Source organism: Corythoichthys intestinalis, chromosome 13 (assembly GCF_030265065.1).
Source record: "Corythoichthys intestinalis isolate RoL2023-P3 chromosome 13, ASM3026506v1, whole genome shotgun sequence".
NCBI lineage: Eukaryota > Metazoa > Chordata > Actinopteri > Syngnathiformes > Syngnathidae > Corythoichthys > Corythoichthys intestinalis.
This window is the reverse complement of record NC_080407.1, coordinates 9,276,787-9,304,313: the sequence shown is the minus strand read 5'-3', so window position 1 is coordinate 9,304,313 and position 27,527 is coordinate 9,276,787. Positions and strand designations below refer to the sequence as shown.

At 37.2% G+C, this 27,527-nt stretch overlaps 1 protein-coding gene across 2 annotated transcripts; it reads left to right on the top strand.

The window, feature by feature from the left end:
- Window positions 1-1,528: 1,528 nt before the first annotated feature.
- Window positions 1,529-26,391, top strand: tmpoa (thymopoietin a). 2 transcript variants are annotated; one of them, XM_057856002.1, is made up of 7 exons: window positions 1,529-2,038; window positions 18,162-18,279; window positions 18,370-18,519; window positions 20,750-20,877; window positions 24,903-24,956; window positions 25,284-25,384; window positions 25,502-26,391. In XM_057856002.1, exons 1-7 carry the CDS (start codon window positions 1,796-1,798, stop codon window positions 25,896-25,898), a joined length of 1,191 nt encoding a protein of 396 aa, XP_057711985.1. In that variant the 5' UTR covers window positions 1,529-1,795; the 3' UTR covers window positions 25,899-26,391. The 2 variants fall into 2 exon arrangements, with proteins under 2 accessions (XP_057711985.1, XP_057711986.1); XM_057856003.1 differs by lacking the exon at window positions 24,903-24,956 and having other exon boundaries at window positions 1,530-2,038.
- Window positions 26,392-27,527: the final 1,136 nt, after the last annotated feature.

The following is a 27,527-nucleotide window of genomic DNA, read 5'->3' as shown; positions in this document are numbered from 1 at the left end:
TCAATATTTTTACAGGATATTCTTTTAATCCAAGTATTTTCCTCAATTGCTAAATAATTGGCATGTCCATGACAAATAACAGTCTTGTGCTAAAGGGAATATGAAATAATAAAAATGCACTTATTCAGGACGACATGGCAAAATTACTCCATATTGGTCAAAACTGTCGACTTCACCTTTACTGTCGCACCTCCCGAACGATATTTTTTTACACCTAAATCGGACATGTGTCATTTCCCTTCCCCATTCTTTCTGTGAGAGGGATCCACGGATAGAAAGACTTGTGACTTTGTATATTGTGACTTAATATTGCCATCTAAGTGTATTTGTTGAGCTTTCAGTAAATGATACTGGAGCCATGCCCCAATGCATGATGGGAAGTGGAACCATGATGGGAATTGGAACCATGACTGTGCGTAGTGCTAGCAATTGATATATCTTCTCTGCGTTGGGAAATAAAATAAGGTGTGAAGAAAAACATCAAATGCGACCTTGCTTCCCCACATTGCTTCCCATGATATTTCTAATCATGGGAAGAGGGATTGCAAGGCTTTAGCCAATTAAAATAAGCCTCCAAAGGCTGCCAAAATTCACTCTACATATTATATGCTGCCTTTTATCTTTCTATATAGGTAAAATGGCGCCATTTCAGTTGAGCGCGACAATGCGTGAGTGGGTCGTGCAGCATTGCGTTAAATTTTTTAACGTGATACATTTTAAAAAACTTATTACCGCCGTTATTGGGATAACTTTGATAACCCTACCTTAAGCCTAAACTAAAGACTCTGGATGAGTGTAACATATTATGTCTGTAACGTTAAATACAATTAGAAAACGATTTAATAAAAAAAAAAAAAAAAAAAAATTAAAAAGGCATGGCCGATATTTTTTTGCAGATTCCGATACTTTGAAAATGACGTGATCGAACCCGATCAATCGGAACATCTTTACCAAAAAACACAAGTAACAAGTGGAAATGACACTTTGCTGTCATTTTAATCTGTTTGAGCGGGGCACGAGCGTTAAATGCGTCAAATATTTTAACGTGATTCATTTAAAAAATTAATCAACGCCCGTTAACGCGATAATTTTGGCAGCCCCATCGATCGGGACAGCTCTAGTTTTAATATAAAATTACTATAACTTGTACTAACATTTATCTTTTAAGAACCACAAGTTTTTCTATCCATGGATCCCTTTAACAGAATGTTAATAATGTTTATGCCATCTTGTTGATTTATTGTTAAAATAAACAAATACAGTACTTATGTACAGTATGTTGAATGTATATATCTGTCTTGTGTCTTATCTTTCCATTCCAACAATATTTTATAGAAAATATGGCATATTTTATAGATGATTAGATATATATACTTTAAGTAAGCAACTGCATCTCGAAACCCCAAACCCCAAGTGACCATAACGTTCGACAGTATTTTATAGAACTACCCCGACGCAAAATGGCCGACAAGTGACGACTGACTTCCCCATTGGCTCACAACTCGTCTCCGATTTCTAGTTCTATATATATCTATGGGTCTACCATTGACAAGACTGATGTGAAACACGTTTTATTCAGAGAGAAGTCAACCTACAACATTTTCACTACTTTTATCTCTCATATTTTTTCACAGCGAATATTCTGCTATACGGAATAACTCCAGTAAGAGGCGCTAGTTAGCAACCAGGTTCTCTCCGACAACCACAGCCTGTTTTTTTAAAAAAATTATTATTAGCTTTACTTGGGAGTTAGCTAGCTAGTTTCAACGCTTCGCGACTGTCTTTGAACGCAGACATGCCGGAATACATGGATGACCCTTCGCAGCTCACCAAGGATCAGCTTAAAAGTGAGTTGGTGGCTCACAACGTGGAGCTCCCGAGCGGCAACCACAACAAAGACGTCTACGTCCAGCTTTATCGGAAAAATTTGACCGCGCAGAACAAAAAGCATGACTACGCCATGAATTTGGACGCCTTCTCAAGTGACGAGGAGCTACCCCCACCAGTGATCTCCAGCAGAAGTCGCTCCTCCGGCAAAGTAAGTGCTAAATTTAGTTCAACTTTCATGCTAAACTTAAAAAAAAGTAATATGTTGGTGAGATTCAACAGTATGTAAGGCAAAAACAGAACAAAGTAACAAACGGGGGTCATTTTTCTTCATACCGTCATTAATTTCGTCACTATATGAATTATAGTCAATCGTTCTCACTTCAAACAAGTTAATTGAGTTTTATGTTTGCTGTGAAAATTCACTCCAGCCTAAATGGCGCGTTTGTTGATGGACTTAATATGTCATGTCAGCTGTCGTGGCCCTTCTGCAGTTTATTACTGGCCATATTGTATGAATATCATATCTTCTAGGCAAGGGTAAGTTTAGTCAGATACTTACTAATTCTATCAACTGAACTAAAAATGCAATTTGCTGTGGAAGGTAATATAGGTGTGAGAACATATCGAAAAGGTCAAACGGTTTTCAATATGCTCCAACCAAGAATTGATATATTGTTTTAAAAAGTGTCACCTAAGGAACCAACAGGTTGGTATTAAAATCATCAATCAGAATAGCACGAGACATCCAATTGATTTTGACTGGATTGGATATCTACCGCCATCAATGGCACTGAAACCAGAATATTCACAGCATTTACAGGTCACTTCTTGTTCATTTTAGGGTGTTTACAGGTGGCTTCCTGTTGATTTTGAGTCACTTCCTATTCAGTAAGGCTGCAACATCTCATCGATTAAAATCAATGTTGCCAACGATTTTGATAATTGATATTTGCCGCATAGGCGGAATTTGACTTTTGGGGCTGGGGGGGGGGGGGGGGCACAATATGTTGATGGCCCCAAAACGCAGTGTCATCATTAAAATTAACTTATAAGAATATTTAAAATAAAAAGTTGACAATGAGAGTTGTTTCCCATCATTCTTGAGGGGAATTCTAAATGCTGCTTATGCGATACTTTTCGCCAAGATAGTCATCCATTGAATTTGGTACGCCCGCTGGTGTCGTGCCAATGTAGTTACCCAAGTTAAAAATCGTATCTCCTGGGCGGAGCCATATGGAGGTAGATGTGTGTCTTTATTAATTAATCCAAAAAAAGTTGCTTCAATCAAAATATATATTTTCACACAAAAAAAGCCGCTTCAATTAAAAAAAAAAAAATGTTTGAATGCAAAAATAAATTTGAAACTCAAAAAACTAAAAAAAAAAAATGCACATGAAAGGTATTTTTCTTTCTTCGTTTTTTTTTTTTTTTTTTTTTTTTTTTTTTTTTTTGATTGAAGTAATGTTGATTTGTGTTTGGGCCACATTTTGGCTAGGACATTTCTCTCTTTATTATTCAATCAAAAAATTAGTTGCTTCAAAAAAAACATTTTCCCCCAAAAAATCACTTCAATCAAAAAAAGAAAAAAATCAACTCATAGAAAAAAGTTTTTGAATGCGAAAAAATATTTGAGATTGAAAAATTTGCATTTGAACACTTAATTTTTCATTGAAAAAGTTTTCTTTGATTGAAGCAATCCTTTTTGTGTTTGGGCCATATTATGATTAGGACATTTATGTCTAAATCATTCAATCGCCAAAAAAGCTGCTTCAATCCTCAAAAAAGTTGCTTCAATCAAAAAAATATTTTCAATGAAAGAAGAAAAAAAAAAATCATTTTTAAAAATATTTTTCTCTATATATATTCGAGATATATATATTAAATTATATGCAAAGCAAATGACTGTCTAAGGTGCTCGAAAAATAATTTCGACCAATTGTGTATATATATATATTTTTTTGTGTTAATTTCATTCATTTTTGTTGCAGTTTTATTGCTTTACAACTTATAATTATATATATATATATATATATATATATATATATATATATATATATATAAAATATGGGAAAGTCAATTACATGCAGTAAAATGTTTTTGCCACCGGGGGGGGCCTGGTCCTCCTGGCCGCCCCCTTAAAATCCACTTATGATTTGCCGGCAGCTATGAGCAGTCCCGTATGTGTCCTTGTTTATGTGTAATTTGAGGCTGGGTGTGCGCGCCAGTGATTTGAGGAAGAGAGAGTTCACTGCTACAATCAGGTTGGTTTGCTGAATCAATCATACCCTATTAAGAAGTGTTGAGTTAGATTGTCTTCTGACTAGTTAGTGTGCCTCCATCAGTCGTGAGTAAATGAAGCCAATTCTATTATTCGTATTCTTTGTTGATGAGACGTTACTACTGAGCACGGAGCGCTAAGCTAGTTAGCTATTATGCTAATCAGTGTCCAGAGTTTTGAAGAAACCACACACTAATGCTTATTCATATAACAGCTCAGTTTCCTTTCAACACAACTTCCCATTCACAGTGTAAATTGTCATATAAGAGAGTGATATGAAACTGTATTTGGATTGTATTTATGAACAACTGTTTGATAAAACTGATTCATCACATTCTGCCTCCTCTTATTGTTGTTTTTTTTTTTGTGTGTGTAAAGAAAATATCTTGACACAATCTAAATCAGCGCTTTGCCCACAAGAAAAAAAAACGTCAATCAGCAGCATTTTTTGTGTTGGAATGATCAGGACTTTTTTCTGATTTGTGTACTGAGAATTTTTATTCCTTTTTCTATGTCGACTTTTGTTTTGTGATGCATGCTTTTATTTTGGCGCAGAAAGCATAGAGCAGGTTGTACTTCCACATGCAAGTAAGCACGCACACACACACGAAGAAGAGCGTCTCACAACTGGCTCCCACGAAGAAGTCGTGCAGCCAAGCGGGAGAGAGCGGAAATTTACAACTGCAAGCCTGCGCGCACATTTGTTGCTTGTGAAGCACCCACTGAGGCAATACCTGTATATAACACCTTTTGAATTGTTTATTGTGCATTTTCAATTGTGGTCAAATATCTGAGGTGTGTTTATGTGATTGTTTTTGATGATGTACGGTGATTGATTTTGATGATGTACAGACGCTAACTGATACGTTTGTGTGGATTGTTATTGCTGTATTACGTAGCAGCTAGATATAAACGAAAATTTGAATTGCTGTTATTGAAGATGAAACTGATTTAATTCCATTTTTATTTTAGTTTCATTCTGCAAGGGTTCATGTCATGAGCAGCTGAATAAAGTCAGCAAACCATTTGGACGTCTAACATCGTAATTTCGGAGCTTAGCTCGCTGTCTGGCTAGGACTTACAGTGCCCTCCATAATTATTGGCACCCCTGGTTAAGATGTGTTTTTTAGCTTCTAATAATTTTTTTTATTCAAATAATATGGGACCTTAATGGAAAAGCTAATTGGACCTAATTGGAAGCGAAACAGCGCCACATCTGACCAAAGCACACAGTCCTAGTTGAAGCCTGGGACAGTGTGCTTTGGTCAGATGACACCAAGATTGAGCTTTTTGGCAACAAACACTATAAGTGGGTCTGGCGTGCCACGAAAGATGCGCATGCTGAAAAGCACCTCATACCCACTGTGAAGTATGGGGGTGGGTCAGTGATGCTGTGGGGCTGTTTCGCTTCTAAAGGCCCTGGGAACCTTGTTAGGGTGCACGGCATCACAAATGCTTTGAAATACCAGGACATTTTAAATCAAAATCTGTTGCCCTCTGCCCGAAAGCCGAAGATGGGTCGTCACTGGGTCTTTCAGCAGACAATGACCCTAAACATATGGCCAAATCTACACAGAAATGGTTCACCAGACACAAAATCAAGCTCCTCCCATGGCCATCTCAGTCCCCAGACTTTGTTTTGTTGGCAAAAGGGGGTTGTACAAAGTATTAACACCAGGGGTGCTAATAATTGTGACACACATTATTTGATGTCAAATAATTATTTCCTTATGTGGGATTTTTTTTCCCCACTGAGTAAATGCACTTGTATTGAAGGTTGGATTTTTCTCTTTTGTTCCATTAAGGTCCCATATAATTTGACTTTTTAAAAAATTATTAGAAGCTAAAAAACACATCTTAACCAAGGGTGCCAATAATTATGGAGGGCACTGTAGCTCCAACGTCAATGACGTTTAATACATGTATTTGGACAGGTATTTTGAGATTTGAAAAAAACAAAAAACAAAAAAAAAACACGTTTTTGGGCAAATGGTCAGTCCTTTGCATGCCGAACAAAAGAGAGCCTGCATTGCATAACTATTCCAGTCGTTTTGATGTATGAAAATGGAAACAAAAGGATTACTATAGATGTTAGCTTTTGCATTACATGCAAAGCTACCATCAGTTAGCTATAAATGTATGATTCCACGTGGGGAAAATATAAGAAATGGGCGGATTTGTTGTTGAGTGAATATGGAATCTGTAAAATGCACCGGGTGGTTTTGTGTTGGTTGGAAATGGTGGACATTCCTCTGTAATAATCCCCCTTCAGTCAACAGCTGCCTGCATTCTTTCTCAACTGGAAGAGGGGCTCGCGTGACTTCTAAAGCCCCACTGTGTCGACTGGACTCATTTCACATCTGGGTGTCACCCTTCCGCCGCTTTATTAGATTCATTTTCGAGTGCAAGTATTCGTCGAATCGGCTTCAGATACAACTTGTTTCACGGATTGGAAATTTTCAATCCAAATTGTTGTCGGAGTTAGCCGAAAATGCAGCTGCAACGCAAAACACAAACGCAAAATGACTCTCATTGTCCTGAAAGCTTGTTTTTGCACCGAGTACCGATCTGATACATCGGTAATGTATTATCAAGAAAAAAAACCCTCAAAATGTAAAATAGTTCTGCTCTTTAGACATTATCACTTTCACCATGAGCTTCTTGCGACAGCTAGCACAACGTTCTGGCTGCGTTGTGATGTTGCGTTGCACAAAAGATAGTTTTTTTTTGCCTCTTTTGACAATATCGTTGTACGTCTTGATTATTTTGTTGCTTTGTCGCACTTGAAAATGAATTTAAAATTTAATCAATACATTTTAATGACAGTCTTTTCCAACTGCTTCCAATCCTCTGAAAATAATGTGATCAGGCCCGATTTCAGATCATGTTAGCAGTTAACAAGCGGCACGCATCATGTTACCCAGAACACGTGAAAGCAGCATTAGACTTTTCGGAAGTAGTCATCCAGTAGATTGATGTTTGCTGTTTGCCGCTAACGTTATAATCCTGTAGAAATTGTCGTTGCCAGGTTAGCAAGTCAGATGTAAGCGTTCGATGTAAGCCTTACAACGGAACTCAACGTCTGCCTAGCTAACGTTGGCGGCTAAAGTAATGGCTGCTACGATCTCTACTGAATCATGTTAGCAACTAAAGTGGTAAAACAATCTCTATTAGTTGGTTACAACTGACCAAAGATGGAGATATAAACTAAATCTGAAAATAACTGCCGGATGAAATGACATTTTAAACTAGTATTGACTTAAAAAACTTCGAATTTGTGTGCTGTTATTATGAGTGTCACTGTATGTTTATACACTTCCTACTCAGTGGTCACATAACGTGTTGGAGCAGATGCTGTAAGTTAAATTACATGTCATACAACCCTGAGGCTGCCTTTGGTGGGTGATTTACAGCGATGTCGTTTTGAAAGACATAGTGTGTACAGGTGCAAACCACATTTTAAAGAAAATTTAATAGTAGTTGTTCTCACATATCTATTCAAAATAGGCTTTTATTATTCAACACTTACCGTAATTTCCCAACTATAAGTCACACTTTTTTTCCCCCCATACTTTGGCTCAGCCTGCGACGATAAACTGCACACAAAAAAAAAATAAATAAATAAATAAAAAAATAGAACACAAAACTGCTGGGAAAAAAATCGCGTAAAAGAACATTAAAAAAAACATAATCACGCAAAATCTTCAACAAAAAATACATAGTAAACATTAAAAACTGCACTAAATGACCAAAAAACTGCAAAAAAATGCAAAATTATTACAAACTGCAAAAAACGATAAAACAATTCTGGCACGAGGATATTGATAACCTTTTGGGATACAAAGTTCCGCGATTTATCGCCATTTCAATATTTTCTCACACCTCTAGTTATAGTCATCCGGACTGTTTTTGACAAGTAGCTACATAAATCTGGACAGTTCAAAAATTGCAAAAAAGAACATTGGGAAAAAAACCTCCAAAACTACGCAAAATCTTCAACAAAAAATACATAGTAAATATGAAAAACTGCACTAAAAGACAAAAAAAAAAACTGCAAAAAACGTCAAAACTGCTGAAGAAAAATTGCAAAATTATTACAAACTGCAAAAAAAAAAAAAAAAAAAAAACACCAACACCAGAGCATTTTTTTAAACGATAAAACAATTCTGGGCAGAAGGATATTGATAACCTTTTAGGATACAAAGTTCCGCAATTTATCACAATTTCAATATTTTCTCACACCCCAAGTTGTTGTCATCCTGACTGTTTTTGACAAGTAGCTACATAAATCTGGACAGTTCAAAATTGTGTCTGCAAGCATGGATGATACACAAAACGTTTTGGAGGCTAGCTTGAATGACAACTTGGTCATTGGAAACTAACGTATTGGCCCAAAATATAAGACGTCCCTGATTATAAAACGACCCCCTCTTTTTCAAGACTCAAGTTTGAAAAAAGACTTTTTGAACACCAAATTAATTTTTATACAGAAAATAATTACAGTACATCAGAAACAAATTATTGTAACAATAGATTTGAAAGAAAAAGCATGTTATTTTACCGCATTCAAATCTTAATATCTGAACATTTAAATAGGTAAACTAAAGTGCAATCACATTCGTAAATGAATGGCTTCTGGTTATTGAAATGTAAATAAACCAATCTATGGTGATAAAACAACAAAATTGCAATAACTGCATTAACCATCAAAGTGAGGTCTAACTGTAACTGTAGTCTTGAAACATAGGGAAAAACATTGCAATAAGGGCTGCTAAAATTATCGCGTTAACGGGCGTTAATTAATTTTTAAAATTAATCACGTTAAAATATTTGACACATTTAACGCACATGCCCCGCTCAAACAGATTAAAATGACAGCACAGTGTCATTTGCACTTGTTACTTGTGTTTTTTGGTGTTTTGCCGCCCTCTGCTGGCGCTTAGGTGCGACTGATTTTATAGGTTTCAGCACCATAATTATTATTGACATCAACGATGGCGAGCTACTAGTTTATTTTTTGGTTGAAAATTTTACAAACTTTATTAAAACAAAAACATTAAGAGGGATTTTAATCTAAAATTTCTGTAACTTGTACTAACATTTATCTTTTAAGAACTACAAGTCTTTCTATCCATGGATCGCTTTAACAATGTTGATAATGTTAATGCCATCTTGTTGATTTATTGTTATAATAAACAAATACAGTACTTATGTACAGTATGTTGAATGTATATATCAGTCCTGTGTCTTATCTTTCCATTTCAACAATAATTTACAGAAAAATATGGCATATTTTATAGATGGTTTGAATTGCGATTAATTCGTTTTTAAGCTGTGATTAACTCGATTAAAAATTTTAATCGTTTGACAGCCCTACAATAAAATAATACAAACTGGTTAAACTTGAGAGTAGCTGAGATCTGTCATGACAGAACATTCCTCAAGCTCAGCATTCACTTCAATGATATCTGGTGCCATCTAGCGTCGCGAATGGGTATAATGTCTAGACCGCGAATATAAGACGACCCCCACTTTTTCAGTCCTATTTCAATGCAAAAAACGCCGTCTGTTATTCGGGCCAATACAGTAGTTATCGAGAGCCGGGAGTTAAGCAAAATTAACGGGCCCTTCGGTGAGCCAATTATATTATTAGCCAAACCCGCATGTTACGAAAGTTGTGGCCCTTGTTGTGCTGCAACGTTGTAGCTTGCTAAGCTAAAAAGTGCTTATGTTAGCACTAGCAGCAGCACTGCTATTTGTTACAGTAAGGAATACAACTATTGTTGCTGAAGTAATACTGCATTTTGACTTCTAGTGTGGTGCGACTTATCTGATTTTCTGTCTGACCATTTTTTTTTTAACTAGTTTGACTTACAGCCAGTACTTTACAGTTGGTATTTGTTTTGTGGTACTTGTTTTTAGGGTTTCTCTATAATTAAGCCCTTTGCACACGTGCTTCTGTGTTATCAATCATGCGTTACCTGATATGTGGGTGATTATAGACCGTAGGTATCCGAGGAAGTGATTTGTACAAAAATTCATACCATACATTCCTCACATAGTAACCTTAAGGCAGAGTATGAGGCTGTATGGATTGTGACTTTTGTATACACTGTTGAAAATGGTGTAAACTCTGTGTCATTAATTTTGTTAATCAGCAACATGCAGTTGTTGAGCAAAAACTGCTGGTGTTTGTATAGATTTTCCATAGAGTTTGTGGGCTGGTGTTCAGCTATGACCTCAGGGTTTAGTTATGTCTTTCAAAGCTTGGGCGTGATCAGCAGAGGAGGGATCTCTTTTCCCTCTCCATTCTCCCAGACTTTTGTGATTACGAAACAAGTCTGTCCTGGGCCATACCTGAAATACTGTTCGACAACCACCTGAAGCGTGACGCTAATGTTCACTATGTTTCTGGAATTGTTTTGGATTTTTCTGTTAAACTGCTGTAGGATAAAAGCATTTTTTTCATTTCCTGTGTGCAAACGTCACATTTTATTTCAACAGCAGCGTGAAATGTGATACTAGGAAGAATAGTTGGACCGTGAGGTAGGCCATTTGGCGATAAACATACTAGGAATGTCATGAATCACAACAGGTATAGTGCATGCAACAAATGTAAAGCAGATGTACAAATTAACAGGCAGGGACTGCTTTGGGACAGAATCATAAGCGGATTTTAAGGGGGGGTAGGGGGCCACGCCCCCCGGTGGCCGAAAAGTGTCATTTGCTTGTTATTGACTTTCCTATATATTAGGGCTAGGCGATATGGCCTTAAGCACGTATCGCGATAAGTTGAGCAGATTTACATCGATAACGATAAATGACGATAAATTCGCCCAAGCGGACTGTTATATAATTTGAAAATCTGAATCAATGCATGAAATACAGATTAACCCTTTCTTGTTGATTTATTTACCAGCTTTCAATTTAATATGTTTAACAATCGTACATGCAGTCTAAACATTAAGTATACAAAAAATTATTGTAAACAATAAGAATTCAAGAATGAACATTTATAACAGCTTGTATGGCTTGAACAATGTACATTGTCAAAATCAATATGCCTGTGCAAACATGTCATTGTAATACAAATGACTTACGGCTTGAACAGTACACTTAAAAAAGACAACTTATTGTTAATGGCTGCCGTGACATATTTACTTAACACAAGTGTTTACTTCAAGGTTTGTTTTTTTTTTTTTCCCAGTGCATTTTTTAATACATGCAAGCACGCATGAACCCCCACACAGACACACACACACACACACACATTAAAGCTGCATTGATCTAATGACACAGAATTAAGCAAATACAGAAAAATAGCTGGGGCCATTAAACAGTCATAATAAAATTTTCACTGTTGGATTGTACTTTATCCTGAATGCTTTACTATCACAACAGCCATCAGAAATCACACATAGACAGAGATACACAATAACGTGACATACTAATTGCTAGATGCAGTCCGTGCCCAATCCACTCATTAAGTTCAGCTGTTTCGCCAAGGTTAGAGCCGCTATCCGACTCCATCACGTTTATTTGTAGCGTCAGCCGCTAGCGTTAGCCTGTGGCTTGGCTACTAGTAGAAAGCATTGAAAGCATCCTCTTTGTAAATCGTGAGAACAAGGGAGGACAGCGGGTGAAAGCCTGTCTGGATGCCGCCAAGAGTCTATTTAATGTCGGGTGAAAGTTTGGCGAACCTCCCTTAAGCCACACTCCCATCACGTTTACTTGTAGCGTTAGCCGCTAGCGTTAGCCACAGGGCTCTTGTTTGTTTGGCTTCCTGATAACCACGTGACTCCATACGTAAGCACACTTTCTGCTTTCTTAAAGGGGAATGAACATTGCCGAACAACACTGAGTCAAAGCGGGATGAAAAGACTATATTTTCTTGTTTTATTAAATTACCGAATTTACCGTCATGGTCAAAATTACGTCGGTCATCGTGAAGAATTTCGGTGCCGGTAAATTTTCGGTTTACCGCCCTGCTCTACTATATATATATATATATATATATATATATATAAGTTGTAAAGCAATAAAACTGCCACAAAAATGAATGAAATGAACAAAAAAATATTTTTATAATGGGTCAAAATTATTTTTCGAACAGATCATGTGACTAGCACCTTAGACGGTCATTTGCTTTGCGTATAATTTCCAAGAAAAAAAAAATATTAAAGGAGGGCAATTTTATTTTTCAAATGATTTTTTTCTTTGATCGAAAATATTTTTTTTGATTGAAGCAACTTTTTGGGGGGCTTGAATTATTTAGACACAAATGTCCTAATCATAATATGGCCCAAACACAAAAACGATTGCTTCATTCAAAGAATTTTTTTTTTCAATTAAAAATTAAGTGTTCAAATGCAAATTTCTCAATCTCAAATATTTTTTCGCATCCAAATACTTCTTCTATGATTGAAATTTTTCTTTTTTTGATTGAAGTGATTTTTCTTTTTGAAAATCTAATTTTTTTTAAGCAACTTATTTTTGATTGAATATTAAAGACAAAAATGTACTAGCCAAAATGTGGCCCAAACACAAATCAACATTACTTCAATCAAAAAAGGTGCTTGAATAAAAAAAAAAAAAAAAAAAAAAAAAAAAAAAATGCATTTTTTGTGTTTCGAATTTATCTTTGCATTCAAACACAATTTTTTTTGATAGAAGCGACTTTTTTTTTTTTTTTTTTTGGGTTGAAAATATATATTTTGATTGGAGCAACTTTTATAATTTTTTATTGAAGCAACTTTTTTTTTGATTGAATAACAAAGACACAAATCTACCTCCATATGGCTCCGCCCAGAGAATTTTTGGCTGGGGTAACTACATTAGCAAGACACTGGCAGGCGTACCATATTGAATGGATGTATTGTCTAAGCCGCCTGATTTAGAATTCGGAAACAAAAAAACGCTCATTTTCAACTTATTGTTACAACTATTCTTGTAAGTTAATTTTATTGCTGACACTGCGTTTCGGGGTCATCAACATGTTCCCCCTGCTCCAAAAGTCAAACTCCGCCTATGGACAGAAATAGCATCAAACAAACTTTTAACTATTGACAAAGGCCCAACTTCAACTCCCTCTTCCCGCCACAGTATTGATTTAAAGTAATTTTTCACAGTAATAAAACAAATGAATCAAGTTAGCGTTCAGCATTAGCATCTCATATTCAAGATTGAATATACTAAAGGCGTGCTATTTAATGTTCGGTCTACTTCCTGGATCTTCGAGTGAGTGAAAAAACGTGGATTTGGATTACTATTGTTATCTTTTTTGTTTACTATTCTTCGTGGGAGTTTTCCCCAAATCATACCAAATAATTAAAGCACTATGGCATTCTAGTGACGACAGTGACTCTGACATGGACCAAACTTTTATGTTGGAGTTCGTCTGGGAACGCTTGTGTGCGTACCGCTGAGCTCCCGAGTGACGAGTGGTCAAGGTGGAAATATTATTTTTTTTGTGAATAAATGTGCATAGGTGGAAGCTTCTCCCCCTTTGTGTACTTTTATTCACGTATCCTACCTACCACGCGTTACAATGTACAAGACATTGATTGCACTCGATTCCAGGATTTGTTCCCGTCAGATGACGAATTTAATGAGGACAGTCAGCCAAGACACGACTCCGATCCTGACTATCACACTTGTGCATTCAGTTTTATTACCTTCAGTGAGAGTTTATAATGTCAATAGTCATGAAAATAAAAATGACGAATTACAAGGTGTGTTCTGACTTTTGGCCTGTACTGTATGTAAAGCACACGACAGCCCTGGATGCTAAAAATCTACATAATTATACTGGGATAAGTTTGTTAACGCCCTTACCTTGAGGATCTGCTAACATAAACCAGAGTTCTCAACAGCATACACTCTCTAGCTCCATTGTCATTGAGACGCACTTGCCGCGAGTACATCACCAGTTTTTCCCAACTCTTGTCTTATCAGAATTGTATTTCCTGCTCTCATTTTTCCTTTGCTGCTCGTCTTGTAAACGACCGACAGCACTGTCCTGCTTTTCACTTTTCCGATCTGGTTCAAATTGGAAGGGCAGAACCGACGACATGTTGGGGTAGCTAAGAGTGACACGCTGAAAGTTCGGCAACGGGCCCGGTGACGTCACGCACTGCGGCGTAACAAGAATGGCGACCTATCACTTAAAATAATTTGACAAACTTAAACATTAAAAGGGGTTTTAATATCAAATTAATATAACTCATACTAACATTTATCTTTTAAGAATTACTTGTCTTAAAGATCGAGGATCACTTTTAAAAAGTCAAGTTTAACAGCCAACAGAAACACTGCCGATTAGGGCTGGGAATCTTTGGGCACCTAACGATTCGATTACGATTCAGAAGCTCCAACTCGATTATAAAACGATTATTGATGCACCCCCGTCCGTTTTTTTTTCCTTAATGTTTTGTACATTAGTTCCAAAATTGTTCAAAAATACTCTCAGGCTAAACCAAACTACAATTTCGGTATCAAGTTAACATATAACAGTAAACAAATATACAAAAATAACAGTAAATAAAAAAACTCCACTCGCCATTCTGTATCAGCAGCTTTAAGCTACGTTCAATTGATTTAATGTTGTGAATCAACCGTTAAAGTTGTTAAAATTGCTCCCGTTATTCCATAATTTACCTTTTGTCTACTTTCGAGATGTGAAAGTTTTAAAACTATTTTAAAGATAGATTCAAGTCAATATTTTACCGATTTAGGAGTATTTTAGATAAAAAGTTAATTAGGTTCGCTACAACAGCCTTGCAGGGAAGTGTACTGCTTTAAGATGGCGGCCGTTTACTAACCACCGCATCTAGCTTTCTGTAGATGTGCTGCTAACGCAACCGAATCTATATTGCATCTAGTCCTATATAAATGATATCTACCGTAACATTATGTGAATGTACTTTGTAGCAGCTTTTTGGCAGCAGTCAGGTATGTTGTGTTTTTTTATCTCGTGGCATGAGTTGAGCTAGAGCCGTGAGTTGTGCATTGGCATTACCCGAGGGGCCGGGTAATGAGAAGCATGATGTTTAGCTACTCTCGCTCCGTTCCTCATTGCGTCCCGAAGACCGCGCGGCGCGCTGAGTGTGTTGTACTTCTGCTTTACTTGGCATATTTCAATAATCGGAATTTGGATGTTTCTGAATCATTCTCAAATCTTCCACGGCCGAATCGCGAATAATCTAAGAATCGGAAATTTTGCACACCTCTACTGCCGATATAATTTAGTATGTGTAATTACTGGAATGCATACAACAGTTCTGTTGTGGTTCATCTCTGAAGAGACTAGCCAATTGATATGTGCCTCTGCACTGATTTTCTAGGAAAGCACAACACTGGGAAGTGACTACAGAATGGAAAGGGTGGAAGAGAGTAACTTAATGAAAATCTGAGGTGACATTCTTAAGGAAATGAACTCGACATTCTTCAGCTGCCTTATAAACTTCAACAATTTGGGTGTGTTTTCAGGCACCATGCACAGAAATGGACAAATTTACAGACTTTGCTTAGCTCGTGTGAATGCACAACATGAAGTAATAAATTACTGCACGGGCGGAGGTTTTAGAAAGACAACGTATGTCTTCGATAGTTTGGTTCCAGGCTTTACTAGGACTAAAACGACGCTGCAGGGCGTTTGGCTCGTACCAATTGTTATCGCTATTTTCGTAGGTCTTTTTGGTGGGAGATTATCGTTTTTCTGAAGGGTCTTTGTTCATCTGATGCACAGAAACTTTGATCCTTTGGCCTCGAAGCTGCTTTCTGAATAAATAGGAATATGAATATCGGGTGGACATAACCAGTTTCTGCTACTGCCCCAAGCTGGACAAACAGTTTTCTTTTTATTTTCTTTGAGAAAGAATGTTTACCTACAAGGGGTTGAACTGATTAGTTGACATGTGTACATTACTACTCTGTGTTGACATTTAAAGCTTCAGCGCTATTCATCTTGCAGTTAGACAATTTCCAGAAGAAGCAATGTCTTAAATTGTGTTTCGTGTCATTTTAGATTGGCATTAGCATGGAAGTGTCGTCATAGTAAGCTGTAGCTGTCATTTGTAAATATATCCAACAACCGTATCAAGGCTTAAATGTGCACAATGTAAGATTTGCACTTACAGTGCCCTCCATAATTATTGGCACCCCTGGTTAAGATGTGTTTTTTAGTTTCTAATATATATATATATATATATATATATATATATATTTTTTTTTAATTCAAATTATATGGGACCTTAATGGAAGAAAAGAGAAAAATCCAACCTTCAATACAAGTGCATTTATTCAGTGGGGAAAAATCCCACATAAAGAAATAATTATTTGATGTCAAATAATGTGTGTCACAATTATTAGCACCCCTGGTGTTAATACTTTGTACAACCACCTTTTGCCAACAAAACAGCACCTAGTCTTCTCCTATAATGTTTCACAAGATGCAAAAACACAGAAAGAGGGATCTTCAGCCATTCCTCTTTGCAGAATCTCTCTAAATCATCCAGAGACCTGGGTCCTCTCCTCTGTACTCTCCTCTTCAGCTCACCCCACAGGTTTTCAATGGGGTTGAGGTCTGGGGACTGAGATGGCCATGGGAGGAGCTTGATTTTGTGTCTGGTGAACCATTTCTCTGTAGATTTGGCCATATGTTTAGGGTCATTGTCTTGCTGAAGACCCAGTGACTACCCATCTTCAGCTTTCGGGCAGAAGGCAACAGATTTAGATTTAAAATGCCCTGGTATTTCAAAGCATTCATGATGCCATGCACCCTAACAAGGTTCCCAGGACCTTTGGAAGCGAAACAGCCCCACAGCATCACTGACCCACCCCCATACTTCACAGTGGGTATGAGGTGCTTTTCAGCATGCGCATCTTTCGTGGCACGCCAGACCCACTTAGAGTGAGCTTTGTGGCAACAAACAATCTTGGTCTCATCTGACCTAAGCACATGCTCCCAGGCCTCAACTGGGGCCATCTCAATCCCCAGACCTTGTTTGTTGGCAAAAGGGGGTTGTACAAAGTATTAACAGCAGGGGTGCTAATAATTGTGACACACATTATTTGATGTCAAATAATTATTTCTTTATGTGGGATTTTTTCCCCACTGAATAAATGCACTTGTATTGAAGGTTGGATTTTTCTTTTTTTTTCCATTAAGGTCCCATATTATTTGAATTAAAAAAATGTTATTAGAAGCTAAAAAAACACATCTTAACCAGGGGTGCCAATAATTATGGAGAGCACTGTAAATTGTTCACGATACGGCCATACTTCAATTGACATTAAAGAAACATGTTTTTGTAAATACTTTTAAAACAGATCTCAATGGTTAAGCGGAGCTTTTCCCATCTTAAAAGACGATTTACCCGTCGCTAATTTGTTCCCATTTAACTTATATTGCACACCTTTAAACTGTTCTTCTGTAATGGCATCAAGAATCGGACAGGGCCTTCATCGGCAAGAAAATCCTAAGCGGTTGATGAATACAACTAGCTAGTAGCCATGTATTAGCGTCAGCCTAGCCTCTCTTAGTAAGCGATTGTTCTACTGGATTTGTTGTGTTTTGGTCCTGGAGTTTGGTCCTAGATTTCTTACCCCGAATTCCGCTGCGACATGAATGCGTGAGGACTGCAAAAACTTCTCAGGTCAATTTCTACCGGTTGCGGTTTTGCTACGAATGTCCGTGGCAATTGGACAGAGGAAATCACGAGACCTCTCACGAGAACGAATGAATGCAGGCACAATCGCGCGATAACATGTGCATTTGTATTGAGAAACAAGTACATTAGAAAAAACATGCATTGGTACAAGAGCCCGCACAGAGTGTTGTAATAAAACACTTGCACTACTCTGTAGAGATTTTCAACACACCTCTAGGCTGGCTAGGCCGCTAAGCAAAGTAGAAACGTTATCTTGTATTTTTAACGAAAACGCCCAAAGTTGATTTAATCCATAAATGAGCAGTTTTGATGTTTAAGCTGCAGTGTTCAACAAACAAAACGATTAATTCAAGTGCTAAAGCTAGCTACTGTATCCTTCACAGAAAGCGCCCAAGAAAACTGATAAGAGTCTGCCAGACAAGCTAGATGTGACTTCTCTGACTGATGAATACCTGAGGGAAGAGCTTCTCAAACATGGAGTAGATGCTGGTCCAATTGTGGGTAAGTCCACGTTTAGCATCAACATTTCATGTATACCCGTTTTTTTTTTTTTCAGGGATAATAACCTCATCTACTTCATTTTTTTTTCAGCTTCAACCCGTAAACTTTACGAGAAGAAACTGCAGAAGCTACTTGATGGCGGCCCTGCTCAGGCGACAATCACAAAGATAGTCGTCACGGAGATAGAAGTAAACCACAACGGCAACTCTGAATCTGACCTCTACAGCGACAAGGAGGATGGTAAGGAGACGCATATTCGTTCTCTAGTGAAGATGAAGAACAGAAGAGTTGAATAAATTTTGGGGTCATGAGGCCAAAGATAACATGGACAAATTGAATTTGTATGTTTTTGTTCAAGAAAACTAGAGAACAAATGGATGATATGTTTGTAATATGAAATGGAAGAGGTGGTTAAAATTTGGGGTCATTGGGTTAAAGGTCACTGGGTCAAATTGAATTTGGCTGCGTAAAGGGAAAATTTCACAGCAAAACTAATGCCCACACATGAAAAATATACAATAATATCTTCCATTATCCAAACCTGTTTTAAAATAAGACGGCAGCATAGTTTTTTTAATAAGCATTTTTCTATAAGTCTTAAAATGCAATACCAAAATGGTTCAATACATCCACGTGAACCGTTGCAACCCTTGTGAAAAGGCATCCGACAGTTAAGGCGTCCGTGTGGGAACTCCCACAGTTTGTTCCACACGTAGCGCTTAGTTTGCGCTAATAATTTCACGAGGGGAAAACTTAGCATAACCGAAACGGTATATGAGTGAACCGAACCGAAAATGCAAGACTGTAAGGGTTCACGACATCCACGTGAACCATTACACCCTTAATGATCAGTGTATCAAGTTGTATATGGCGGAAAACACCGACAAGACTGAAAAAGCAATTTCTGCTCTTGCACTCCTCTTTAAAAGAAACTGCTGTATTCTAAGCCAAAACAACTGTTGTGTTTGATAGAACAATAGGTCTATATGCTGCCATAGCAGATTCATGGTGCATTAGGCCCCCAAACTATTTTTAATTTCTGTTTTACCCTGAAAACCCCTGTTTACAGACGTCGCGCAACCACTTATGTTTCAACCCAGCCATAAAATCAAGGTAATTAATTATATTTATTATTCAAAATGTCGTTTTTAGCTTAGAATCATTCATTGATGTCTCATATTTCGTTTAAAAAAAAAAAAAAACATTAAACGACATTAAAAAAAAAAATTCACTCACATAATTTAAAACTTTTAAACAAATTGTGTCACAATGAAAAAAATGGCGTCTGTAAAAAAGTCGCAGATATCTACCTCATAACCATCGCTTAATTGTATTTTTTTTAGGACTGTCAAACGATTAAAATTTTCAATCGAGTTAATTACAGCTTAAAAATTAATTAACCGTAATTAGAGATGTCCCGATTGATCGGGTCCGATCACGTCATTTTCAAAGTATCAGAATCGGCAAAAAAATATCGGCCATGCCTTTTTTTGATATATATATATTTTTTAATTAAATCGTTTTCTAATTGTATTTAACGTTACAGACATAATATGTTACACTTATCCAGAGTCTTTAGTTTAGGCTTAAGGTAGGGTTATCAAATTTATCCCAATAACGGCAGTAATTAATTTTTAAAAAAATGTATCACGTTAAAATATTTAACGCAATTAATGCATGCGCTGCATGACCCACTCACGCATTGTTGCACTCCATCTGTAATGGCGCCGTTTTGCCTATAAACAGAGCTAAAAGGCAGCGTAAAATGAGTAGAGTGAATTTTGGCAGCCTTTGGAGCTTTATTTTAATTGGCTAAAGCCTTACAATCCCTCTCCCTACGATTAGAAATATCATGGGAAGCAATGTGGGGAAGCAAGGTAGCAATTGATCTTTTTCTTAACACCTTATGTTATTTCCCAACGCAGACAAGATATATAAATTGGTAGCACTACGCACAGTCATGGTTCCACTTCCCATCATGCATTTGGGTTGAATGGCTGCAGTATCATTTACTGAAAGCTCAACAAATACACTAGATGGCAATATTTAGTCACAATATACAAAGTCACAAGTGTTTCTGTCCGTGGATCCCTCTCACAGAAAGAATGTTAATAATGTAAATGCCATCTTGAGGATTTATTGTCATAATAAACAAATACCGTACTTATGTACTGTATGTTGAATGTATATATTCATCCGAGTTTTATTCATTTTTTTCTTAATGCATTGCCAAAATGTATATGATCGGGAAAAATTATCAGGAATGATTGGAATTGAATCGGGAGCACACCAAAAAAAAGCAATCGGATCGGGAAATATCGGGATCGGCAGGTACTCAAACTAAAACGATAGGGATCGGATCGGGAGTAAAAAAACATGATCGGAACAACCCTACCTATAGTTGCTTGCGCAGTGTATACATTGATCATCCAAATGTAAGAGCGAGCTAGTCATAATTCTTTGTTTTCAGATGTGACACCCCAACCGGAGCCTGAGAAAGTGGCGGAACCTGAACCAGTTCCAGTAGTGGAGAGGCCCGTTAGGAGCAGAGGGAAGACTCCAGTCACTACCCGAACTCGCAGCAGTGAACATAAGATTGTAAGTATCTACCTTAGCTCAAGTTATTGGGAAGTTCTGAGACCTAATTTCCGAACCTGATTCAGAGATTTCTTGAAAATCCGCACTGTTGGGTTGATTTGTTCTTTGAGTTTCTGCCTTAGAGGGGAACCAAAACTTTTCTAAAAAGATATTGTTAAAACTAGAGTTGTCTGATATTATCGGGTAGCCGGTAAAAGCATTTTTCAATAATATCTGATAATATCGTCATCGGTATTGGGTTCATATGCATGTTGGCTTCGACGTCACCCGTAAATCCGTAAATCCGTCGACGAGCACAACATCCCGTCGACGGTTTAATGAATGATATATAAAAATATATATGCGTGGAAAGTTCAGAATGTTTGACGCTGGTATGCAACCGGGGAAAGCGGCACAAAGCCAAAAAAAGCGCACCAGAGAGTCCAAAACATTGACTTATTTTTAAAGAAACAAAGGAGGGTACACTGTTGTGTTCTGTCTCTTCAATGCCAAGCTTGGCTGCACGTCGGCCGTGAATGATAAGGACAGGAGATTTTAAGTCCATCTAACTAACTAATGACATGTTTTATTAAAGTTGCTAAGCCTGTTGCGATATGCAATGAGTCCATTTATCGCATGGTAAATAAAAATGAGGGCGGTCATTTTCACGGCTGTGTTTTATCACTGCGCGCGCGCATGCATCCATTTGTGCGTGCGTGCTGATGGCATATGAGACTCCAGTTCTTTTCTCTCATCAACATGCTGTAGAATTAAAGTTCATTCATTCATTCATTCATTTTCCAGACATACAAAATAAGAAAACACATCTATATTAAACACCATATACGTTAGCATTGCTACATTGAGGTGAATGGGGAAAAAAGACCTACTTTAGCCGGCTATAAAACAGGCAGCCTTCTCCAAAACTTGCAGTTAAAAGGTGACACTTCAAACATGAAAAATCGCTGGTTAACAGCATTTGCAAAAGGAAAAAAATCTTTTACTGACACCACATGCAATCACAAAAAGTGTTGTCTTTTTTTGTGGAGTGTAAAGATTAAATTAGCGGTTTAGCGAACGTACTTCCGGTGAACATTTCAAAATAAAAGCATGTTTGTCATATAAATAACGATTTCTGGAGTTAATCCCACATACTTCAGATTCTACACTAAGAATACCTTTAAAATGACACCCTTTATGAAAAGTCTGATTGGCAATGAATAATTATTATAATACTATTATATATAGTACTACAGTATACTATAATATTAATGCTTGGTATTTTTTTAAAGAATTGTTTTGAATCATTTTGGAACGGTGAAGTCAGTGTTCTGAATCTGTTTACATTCCATTCTTTTGCACAAGTTAATTCTTATCAGCATTTGAAGTCATTGTTTATTTGTGATTTATTATTGTTATTTATCTGTTTATTTGTACTTCAATTAAGAATTTAAGTGTTCCAAAATGTTTTTGTGAATTGATAAGCGTCAACAAAAATTTCGTTGCTAAATTAGTAAAAAAAAAATAATAATAAAAATAACAAATTTATAAGATTAGTCGACTAATCGTAAAAATAGTTGGCTGACTAATCGGGAGAAAATTAGTCGTTTGGGACAGCCCTAAAGTAAATTTATAAGCGTTCTGCTTTTGTACAAGGGCTGGTCACAGCTTAGCATAGCACTTATGCTCATTGACCATTAGATGTCTCCAAACTAATATGTTTGGGATTTATGTGGACAGACGATTTGCATTCATGGTGAAAAAACTAAATGAACAATAAATGATTGGGGGTCTTGGCCTTGGGTCGGTGTCAAAACCTGGTTCTCGTGCGAAATGTCTTTTTGAGGTAAAAATGCCTCAAAGCGGAGCAAAGTTTTTCAAACTACTCTTGAGTACAGTGCAGTCACTCTCAACAGAGAGAGAGCCTGCGGGTTCCTTTTAAATCTTTCTAATCCATGCTGTATGTCAGACTCAAAGCACATGATGCGGATTAACCATTTCCATGGCATAGCGGATTCTTTTGACTGCTGACTTTTCGCTCGTCTGTTTTTGTTCCGGGGCGCCCGCATTCACTCTGCCTTTTAAATAAAGATACGTTGCATATATCTGCAAACTGATTAAGACAATCATCCCAAGATCAATAGAAAGTGACGCTAAATCAATAGGAAGTGCCAAATGACAAATGCCCCAAAATGCCACTGATGGCCATAGACGACCAATCAATTTCAAGTAGACTGGACTAGTGTTGCAACGATTAATCAATTAACTCGAGTAATTTGATTAGAAAAAAAATTCTAATGAAGTTTTGCTGCTTCGAGTATTCGTTAAATTCAAGTGGCGTTGTAATGGTTTGTTTTGAAAGTGTTTGCATTTAGTTTGATTGATTTAGGTGGATACAATGCCATCTGTGGCGACAGTGAATATGACGTAATTCATTTCACATGGCTGAATCCAGCTGCTCCCTGTTAAGACCAACATAAGCTAAGTTTTTGTTAGAGCTAATTTTTTTTTAATGCTTTCATTATTTAGTTTATAGGTATTTTAGTCGTTTTTTTGGTGGGAATATATGTTTGAACCATTTTTAAGAGCATTGTAAAAAAGAAAGAAAAAAAAAGCATTTTATAGCATTTAAGCTAGTGGACTTTTACCCTGTACGTTAGTTAATTGTTTTTTTTTGTTGTCCTCATTTATTTTTATGTACTGTTTAAGCCTCAACTCAGGTATTTTAATTTTTTATGTTCCTTATCCGATTACTCAATCATTCAAACTAGTTCATCTATTAATCGACTTGTAAAATAATTGATAGCTGCAGCCCCAGAAGGATGAAAAGCTTTTTTGAATATCCTCGAATGATTTCCTGATAATTGCTGTATCACTATATTGTGAAATCATTGTCATCTTAAGCCTTATATTACAAATTGTATCGTATTATCAGCTACCCAGAGGCTCGCACTGGCAGTGCAATGGTTTGCGGTTCAAAGCCGAACCGTACGGTTCGCCCTGTACGGTTCAATACGCCTTTATGAACCGCGCCTTTTCGGTTTTGCAATTAATGTATTCCGAAAGCTTGTGGAATGAATTGATCGAGCTCTGTGTGCCTGTGTGTGACGTGAAGCACCGCTGTGGAGAAAAAAAATTTTTTTCTTCATCCGTTCGGATTTGGTCACCGTTTCGGCAATGAGACAATGCGCGTTAGAGAAAAGTCAGAGACACGGAGAGGGAAGAGTGTTTGTTGTGACGCTGTAGCAAACGCGATGCTAGGCTAGGTGGCTCCAATGTTTCCTGACTAGCCGACAGCCTACAATCTACGCCTAGATATCTCATGCATATAGAACTACATGCGAAATGACACTCGGTGGCGTTAGTAAACAGCCGCCATTTTAGAGCAGTAAACTTCTCAGAAAGGCTCTTTTGTAGCGAACCTAAGCAACTTTTTATCTAAAATACTCCTAAATCGGCAAAATCTTTAAAGGATGAAACAGTTTTAAAATTTTCACATGTCGAAAGTAGACAGAAGGGAACTAATGCAAAAACGGGAGCAATTTTATCAGCTTTAACGGTTGATTCACAACATTAAATGACCTCCAAACATAGCAAAGGTTACTATGGTTTTGGTTGGTTTTTTTTTTTTTTTTTTAATTAATGGAAAAAAAAAAAACAAAACATGAAAGGTATCACCAGTTACTTTGCCAAGTAACTTTTTTTTACTATTTAGTGTGTATGTCAGTAGTCAGTCACTACACTAGCCAAACAGCTAAGCGGCATTTTAACAGTCAAAAATGTTTACATTTTAAGTGTATTTCATTTTTTAACAGCAAAATAAAGGCAGTTAAAAAAAAAAAAAAAAAAAAAAAAAAGCAAAATGGAAACCGAAACCGTGATCCCAAAACCGAGGTTCAAACTCAACCGTGGGCTAACTGAACCGTTGCACCCCTAGCTTGCACCCATATTTCCAAGTATATACTTGGATTGTTTAAGATCGAAGAGCGTACACTATCTGCGTCAATTTTTTTGTCCGACTTCCTTCTGTTTGAAACCCATTTTAGCGCCATCATAATCAACTGGAAACGGAGACTCTTCTCAACACGGCTCTGCTTGAGGTTTGCTTTGTCTTTCCATGTTTTGAATGAACTATTATATGCGATCTTCACGGTGACAAACTCTCGACATCTGTGGTGTCAGTCACCATGACTCTGTTATATTACCGGCAAGTGACATGGAGAGCATGTGTACGTACGCAGTTGTCGGGTTTCTGTAGGGTCAGTTGCATGACAGCTGGTTGAACATGTTGGTTGGACTCGTATTTTTTTGTAGGCGGTCACATGGTGAGGTGTTGGGGTGTGACTATATATCGAAATGGTGATCTTTAACGATACTTTGTATCAACCTTTATTCAAATGATGACTAGGATGACCATTTCTGTTTAGGTGGAGAAGATAACAGCCAGAGACCAAACTCCCAAGCTGGATAAGCAAGAAGTTCTTAAAGAGCTGTTCACCAATGACGTCAGTAGTCCAACAGGAATCACGTGAGTACGACGTGAAGAACATTTGACAAAAACGTTTCGAGTAATCATCTCGAGTATTCGACGACTAACCCTAACAAACCAATGGAAGGTCGATAAAGTACAGTTCCTCTTTTTTAGGGCCACGTGTCGGCGACCAATCCGGGGAGCTGCCGGGCGCCCGGTGACCTCCAGCGACCTCTGGAATGATGAAAACTCCTACTTTTCTCCCAAAGCTACTAAAAGCATCAGCAACTCCTTCTCTTCTTACACAGAGAGCCAGATTATCAACAGAGTGAAAAGTTTGCCAAATTCAACCTCGTCTAAATCCTTATCCGGCACGTCTACACTTATATCTGCAGCTCCCCCTACTGGTACAACCAAAGTAGTGTGCTCGAGCATGTCTGTTTGGTTGAAAGTGCTTCTTTTGGGGATGGGAGCTGCTTTGGTCTTCTTTATTTACCAAGCCATGGAAGATAATACCGATAGCCAATTCTTGACAGCCGACTCGAAAGTGGCCGGTGGCAGCGAAGCATAGAGTCAAAGGTGAATATAATAACTATATCTGTGAATCGCCATAATAGTCTTTTTTTTTTTTTCATAAGATGTCTGAAATGATTGTTTCTACGTACATAAAATCCCAAATACTGTAGCTGATAAATATGGAAGCGTACTGCTGATACATAAATTCCAGTATTAGGTTTTTACATGATACTATCATGTAAAAATGTGATTCTGGATTTTTTTTGGGTGGCAGCAATAAGCTTCCATAGATGAAACTCACAAATGTTTTTTTTGTTGTTTTTTTTTGTTTTTTTTTAAACATGCATGGTGTGATTGAATTTTATCAATGTTGAAAGATGATGACTCATTAGTCATTAATAACCTTAAAGATGGGTGTGTTTTTTTTTGTACTTGAGCCAGCTTTGTAGGTTTAATATCCAAATCGTGTAAGCTTAATATTTTTCTTAAATGTTCTCTTTGTATTGAAATACATTATTGAATTAACTCAATAAAGTACAAATATGTGATTCTGTTAAGGGTATTTTATTTTATAGGCCAAATTAAGGTCAAATTCAAATAGATATTTACTCAACATTTACTGAACGATTTTGCCTTTTTTTTTGCAATACGGTACGTGGTATGAATCAGGGTTGCCCTCCTGTGGGGACATTGTGCAACTGCATCCACTTTGGTCCTAGCTTCTAGTGGGCGCAGTGACGTCGTGGCAGTAAGATAGCTAATTGATTTCGGATAAGAGCAGCCAAATTTAGGAGGTTTTAACTGTACTACGGATCCGCTAAGTTCTTTGCTTTCAAAAACTTTGGCTGTATTCAATTTTCTGCCCTTTATGGCAATTGGTGAATTATTGAAAATTGTTGTATTACGGAATGAAAACAAAAATAATAACTATACACTAACCATTAAAAAGGGTGTCACAGCAATATAGTCATAAAATAGACAATTCTATTCGACAATTATTCAATAAAATGATCGACCTGAAAATTTTTTTTTTCCTGGCCTGTATGAAAATGCCTTTTTAGTAGAAAAAAAATTCTACATATACACGACATATTTCTTCGTTTTTAATACATCATTTTAATCGGATTAATAAAATAAAATTTAAGCACAATATTGGACATATCGCAATGCTGCCCTCCTGTGGGAATATGTTTGAACTGCAACTGGTTATTCAGAGAAAATGCACTTTATTAATGAATGCCTTTTCTGTCATTGCATAATTGTACAAAAAACCAAGTGCACACGGGTCATGGCCAGGTGGGGTGGGGGTAAGGACCGGGATTTGCACATGGATCATGGCCAGGTGGGGGGTTAGGACCGGGATTTGCACATGGGGATTGGCCAGGTGTGGGGTAAGAACCATAAATTGTCAACTTTTTTCGAAACCTTCTAGCTTTTAAAATGGAGTCAGTACAAGGGGTTAAAACTAAGGTGAATGCAGTTGAAATGTGCCGTAGCCTCTGAGTGTACTAGTGTAAATGGCCCTTAAGTTCAGTCTCTGTACTGCTGGCCGCAGCTGGACACCGCAAAGAGACACATCTGTGTTTGGGTATTTTCAAAATCTGGGTATTACGCAGATTTTGGGTATTTCGTGGATTTGGGTATTTCATAGTCTGGGTAATTCGCAATTTTTTTTTTTTTTTTT

Coding starts and splice junctions, on each gene's coding strand:
- tmpoa (XM_057856002.1), top strand. CDS start 1,796: ATGCCGGAATACATGGATGACCCTTCGCAGCTCACCAAGGATCAGCTT. Junction 2,039..18,161: donor GAAGTCGCTCCTCCGGCAAA/GTAAGTGCTAAA, acceptor TATCCTTCACAG/AAAGCGCCCAAGAAAACTGA. Junction 25,385..25,501: donor AGTAGTCCAACAGGAATCAC/GTGAGTACGACG, acceptor CCTCTTTTTTAG/GGCCACGTGTCGGCGACCAA.